Genomic DNA, 5337 nt, shown 5'->3' on the forward strand with positions numbered 1-5337 from the left:
GATCTCAATTCTCAATTGTGACGAATTTTTCATTCCTTGTCAGATCGGGGGCAGGGCTTAATTGCAAGATCCAAATTTATTTACAAGAATTTACCATTTTAAACACGTTTTAAGTTTCTTGTTCTGAAAAGACGACTACGTATATTAAGAAAACAGGCAAAATATAAGCCCCGCCCACCCGCCCTATCTCAATTGTAATTATTTTTTTTTAACCGTCGAAACCCAAAAAAGCGGAATTTAATTGCAAAATCCTTATTGCTTCTCTATAAGAAATTACCATTTAAGACATGTTTTAAAGTATCGTGTTATTCAAAGAATCCTACATATGTATATTAAAAAAAAAAAATTAAAGCCAAAGATTAAGCCCCACCCATACCTGCTATGATCTAAATAGTAATGAAGTTTTCATTTGTTGACAGACCTAAGGGCGGAGCCGAATTGCAAAATCTACATTTCCTTACAAACATTTTCCATTAAACGTGTTTTAAGGATTATAATAAGTTAATATTTTACCTTTTTTTATTAATATACATATATTCTTTGAATAACACGATACTCAAAAACATGTTTTTGTTGTTGTTGTGAAGAAATAAGTATTTTGCAGTTAAGCTCCGCCCTCTTGGTTCAAGGCGAATAAAAAAAATCATCACAAATTCGATAGGGCGGGTGGGCGGGTTTCCATTTTGCCTTTTTTTTTAATATGTGCAGACTTCTTTTCACAACATGAAACTTAAAATATGTTTAAAATGGAAAATGTGTATAAAAAAATATCGAGTTTACAATTACTTTTCGCCCCATAAATGCAAAATCCATATTTCCTTGCAAAAATGTTCCAATGTACCTGTTTTAAGTTTCTTGTTCCCGAAATACGTCTACACATATTAAGAAACAAAGGTAAAATGTAGTCCCGCCCACCCGCCCTCTCTCAATTGTGATGATTTTTTTATTCGTTGTGAGTAAAGGGGGTGGAGCTTAACTGCAAAACTTTATCAAACGTATTTTAATTTTAGTTCTTTGTTTCGAGAAGACAAACTCATTCAAATCAACAGAGAAATATGTATTTTGCAATTACGCTCCGTCACTCGCTCTAACAATGAATAAAAAAAACATCACAATTAACGTCGGGGTGGGTGGGTGGGGCATAATCTTTTTTTTTTTCTAAATAAATTTTCAGTTTCTTGTTGCCAAAAGAAGACTTCGTATATTAAGAAAAAATAGACAAAATATAAGCCTCGCCCACCCACCCTTTCTCTATTGTGATGAATGTTTTATTCATCGTGAGCTGAAAGGCGGAGTTTAGTTGCAAAATCTTCATTTCTCTACAAGAAATTACTATATGAAATTCATCACAATTGAGATTCGGGTGGGTGGGTGGGTTTAATCGTTTTTTTAACGTATAGAATTTTCTCTCAACAATACGATAGTTAAATACCTTTTCAGTTTCTTGTTGCCAAAAGAACACTTCGTATATTAAGAAAAAATGGTCAAAATATAAGCCCCACCCACCCACCCTATCTCAATTGTAATGATTTTTTTATTCGTCGTGAGTCAAGAGGGCGGAGCTTAACTGCAAAATCCTTATTTCTCTGCGACAAATCGAAACCAAGTTTTTGAGTATCGTGTTGTTTAAAGAAGACCATGTATGTTAAGAAAAAAATAAAGCCATAGATTAGGCCCCGCCCATACCCGCCCCGATCTCAATTCTCAGTTGTGGTGAATTTTTCATTGGTTGTCAGATCGAGGGGCAGGGCTTAATTGCAAGATCCATATTTGTCTACAAGAATTTACTATTTTAAACATGTTTTAAGTTTCTTGTTCTGAAAAGACGACTACGTATATTAAGAGAAAAGGCAAAAGTAAGCCCCGCCCACCCACCCTGTCTCGATTGTGATGATTTTTTTTTAACCGTCGAGAGCCAAAGGAGCGGAATTTAACTGCAAAATCCTTATTATTTCTTTACAAGAAATCACCATGTAAGACATGTTTTTGAGTATCGTGTTATTCATATGTATGTTAAGAAAAAACTAAGCCCCACCCATACCTGTCCTGATCTAAATAGTAATGAAGTTTTCATTTGTTGACAGACCTAGAGGCGGAGCCTAATTGTAAAATCCATTATTTCTTTACAAAAAAAAATCTATTTTAGACGTGTTTTAAGTGTCTAAGAATAAAAAAAGTCATCACACTTTTTTCTTAATATACATAGTATTCTTTGAATAACACGATACTCAAAATAAGTTTTTAATTTCTTGTAAAGAAATAAGTATTTTGCAGTTGAGCTCCACCCCTAATAATGATTATTGGTTCTCGACGATTAAAAAAAAATCATTAGAATTGAGACAGGGTGGGTGGGCGGGGCTACATTTTGCCTTTTTTTTCTTAATATGTGTAGACTTATTTCGACAACAAGAAACTTAGAACATGTCTAAAATTGGACAAAGACATCGTGTCCAGTCAAATGGCGCCAATATTTAACTGTGAAATTATAAACCTTGATTAGCATGGTCTGAAATCATAAAATCCAGGATTCACAAGGACAACCTTGATATCACTCCAAAAATAAGTAATTTGTCGCCCATAACTAAGCATGAAGTATAATCTAGTAATACAATGTCATTGAGTAAAACAGTCAGTTCTGCCATCTACATTTTATTCAAGACGTCAAGAACAAGTCAAATGTCAAAATAGCCAAATGCCAAATATTTGGAGTGTAACGAGTTTGTAAATAAATAAACACAAAACACACGCGATACTTTGTACAAGAATTCGCCAAGTGTTGTACAACTTATACGTTATTTTATTGTAGCGTAAAAAGTACATTTAATAAAAATATACATTAAGGCCCGGATTAGATACAAAGAAGAGACGACTTAGTGCCTTAGTAAGATTATTTTACAAAAAATGGATCCAGTTTCATTACAGAAACAGTTAAGGGACAATGCTGCCGACCTGAACGACTTTTATAAAGAGTTAAAATCATGGGGCGAAGATATGAAGAGAAAAAACGAGTTTAATGAAACCCCGACTGAAAAAAAAGTAAGTATGGAAAAACAAACAAAAACAGCTCATACTAATTTATAACTTGCTGTTTCTAGAGTAGTTCAGAGAGTAGACGCAGTAATTTAACAAAAAAGAAAAATGCTACTGAAGTAAAATCAAAGCTGAAAAGTAAGGTGGGTTTTACAGATTATTCTGCTTGGGAAAAATTTGATGCTGATGCGGAATGTGAGAAAGTTGATTACAATGAAAATGATGAATCCGATTTAACTGATGAGTGTGATGAAACTGCTAGAGATGAGGCTTATTTACAAAAGGAGAAGGTAAAAACTTGTCTTGATTGTTGGTGAAATTACAATATAACTGTTAATAGGGTAATGTATTTGTAAAAGAGAAAAAATGGGATGAAGCTATTAATTGCTACAGTAGGGCGATTGCTGTTTACTCGTATGATCCTGTTTTTTATGCAAATCGAGCACTATGTTATCTGAAAAAGGAAGAGTAAGAAATTTTGCAACATCTATTCATTAAACTTTTATTATTATAATTTTTTTTACAGTTATGTGAAAGCTGAATTAGATTGTACAATGTCCATAAAACTTGATGGAACCTATGTGAAAGCATTCCAAAGGCGAGCAGCAGCAAAAGAAGCCCTAGGTCAACTGACAGAAGCTGAATCAGATCTATTGAGAGTTTTAGAACTAGAACCAAAAAATAAAGAAAGTAAAAGTAACCTTGATGCGTTGAAGCAAAAACTTCAAAAAGAGGTAGCAACATCTTTAATCCAACATGGTTTACAATTCTTAACAAATTTAATTTTAGTCAGTTGCTGTCACAACACAACGTCCTGTATCCAAATTTACAGCTTCCAGAAGCAAAAAATTGTATAGTGACAATAAAAACAAGTATGTCAGTACTTCTGCAAATAGTGTCAAAGCTCCAGTAGATATTATATTGGTAAACGCAGTTACAAAACCTGCACATTTACAATCCAAGAAACCCTTGCAACGAGTTGAAATTCAAGAAACTATGGGGATTGAAGACAATACAGTAAAAGATCAGGGACAGGTCTTCCCAAAACCATGTGATGCAGTTAAAACTCTAAACACTGATGATTTAAAAGTTGTCGAAAGACAGTCACAGGATCCAAGTGTTAATGAAATTATAAAGGAGAATAAAAACCATACGAACAATATTAAAATGGCCAAAAGTGAAATGGAATTAGTTGCACCAGTGAACTGTGTTCAATTCTGTTCACAGTGGCGACATCTGAAAACGTTAGAAAAGAAGTATTTTTACCTTAAGTTGATCAAGGCGGAAAATTTGCCTACGATTTTCAAAGAGTCTTTGGAAAGTATGGTTTTTAGTGAGATATTAGAAGTTCTGGTCAAAAGTTTTGTAAAAAATGGTGATGATGTTTACAATTTTTTAAAATTTCTTTCTGAGATGAAGAGATTTTCTACTTTAACAATGTTTATGGATGAGAGGGATAAGAATTGTGAGTATATTGCGTAATTCTTGTTTATTTTTGTTTAGAATTAAATTTATTAACAATAGCGAACTGTTTAAAAATTTGCGATGCAGATGTACTCCATAATAATGTAATTAGGAATTACATAGTATGATTTAAATTAATAATTGTTAATTTTATTTGTTGCAGATTTGTGGGAGCTGTTTGAGTATTTGCGCAATTACAAGAAATATTCCAACGAACAGATAGAATTTTTAGTGAAAAAGTATGAAATGTAAACAATAAATATCTATATGTAATTAATTGTTTTATTAATTAAAAAATTGGTTGAAATTTTTTCGATACAACTTTCCTCGCCCCTGAAGTACAATCAAACATACTCAGCTTTTTCGAAACATCATTTTTGCGAATTTTATTTCTTTTTTTTTCTGAAAACCTCAGTATTTTGCTCCGTGACAATCAACATGCTATATTTTTTGAATCAGCATGTCGAGATCTACTTTCCTGAATTTTTTCGCAATTTTTAGACCACTTTTTTAAAAGTGAAATTTTTTCATTGGTCCCCCCTTTTTCAAATTTCGGCCAATTTTTGACATTTTCGAAATTTAACTAAATACATTTTCTTGTAGATTTCCAGTGCTAGAACTCACTTCCGGCATCATTTCTTTGATAACTGCAACCGTTTTTGCGGAGTTGACGGTTTAAATACCGAAATTTTTAGAAATTTTCAAAAATTCGCGTTTCATACCGATTCTTTCGAAAATGTTGCTCCGTGACCATCAACATGCTATATTTTTGGAATCAGCATGTCGAGATTTACGTCTCTGAATTTTTTCGCAATTTTTAGACCACTTTTTTTAAAAGTGAAA

General features: G+C 32.7%; 1 protein-coding gene across 2 annotated transcripts; it reads left to right on the forward strand.

Moving 5' to 3' along the window:
• Window positions 1-2673: 2673 nt before the first annotated feature.
• LOC135136143 (RNA polymerase II-associated protein 3) lies at window positions 2674-4767 on the forward strand. 2 transcript variants are annotated; one of them, XM_064065278.1, is made up of 7 exons: window positions 2674-2756; window positions 2807-3036; window positions 3096-3320; window positions 3371-3498; window positions 3557-3764; window positions 3820-4495; window positions 4658-4767. In XM_064065278.1, exons 2-7 carry the CDS (start codon window positions 2902-2904, stop codon window positions 4744-4746), a joined length of 1461 nt encoding a protein of 486 aa, XP_063921348.1. In that variant the 5' UTR covers window positions 2674-2756; window positions 2807-2901; the 3' UTR covers window positions 4747-4767. The 2 variants fall into 2 exon arrangements, with proteins under 2 accessions (XP_063921348.1, XP_063921347.1); XM_064065277.1 differs by having other exon boundaries at window positions 2684-3036.
• The last annotated feature ends 570 nt before the right edge of the window (window positions 4768-5337 follow it).

The sequence above is a fragment of the Zophobas morio genome, unplaced genomic scaffold (genome assembly GCF_036711695.1).
Source record: "Zophobas morio isolate AGI-343-1 ecotype UQ-CSIRO unplaced genomic scaffold, CSIRO_AGI_Zmor_V1 ptg000026l, whole genome shotgun sequence".
In the NCBI taxonomy this organism is placed as follows: domain Eukaryota; kingdom Metazoa; phylum Arthropoda; class Insecta; order Coleoptera; family Tenebrionidae; genus Zophobas; species Zophobas morio.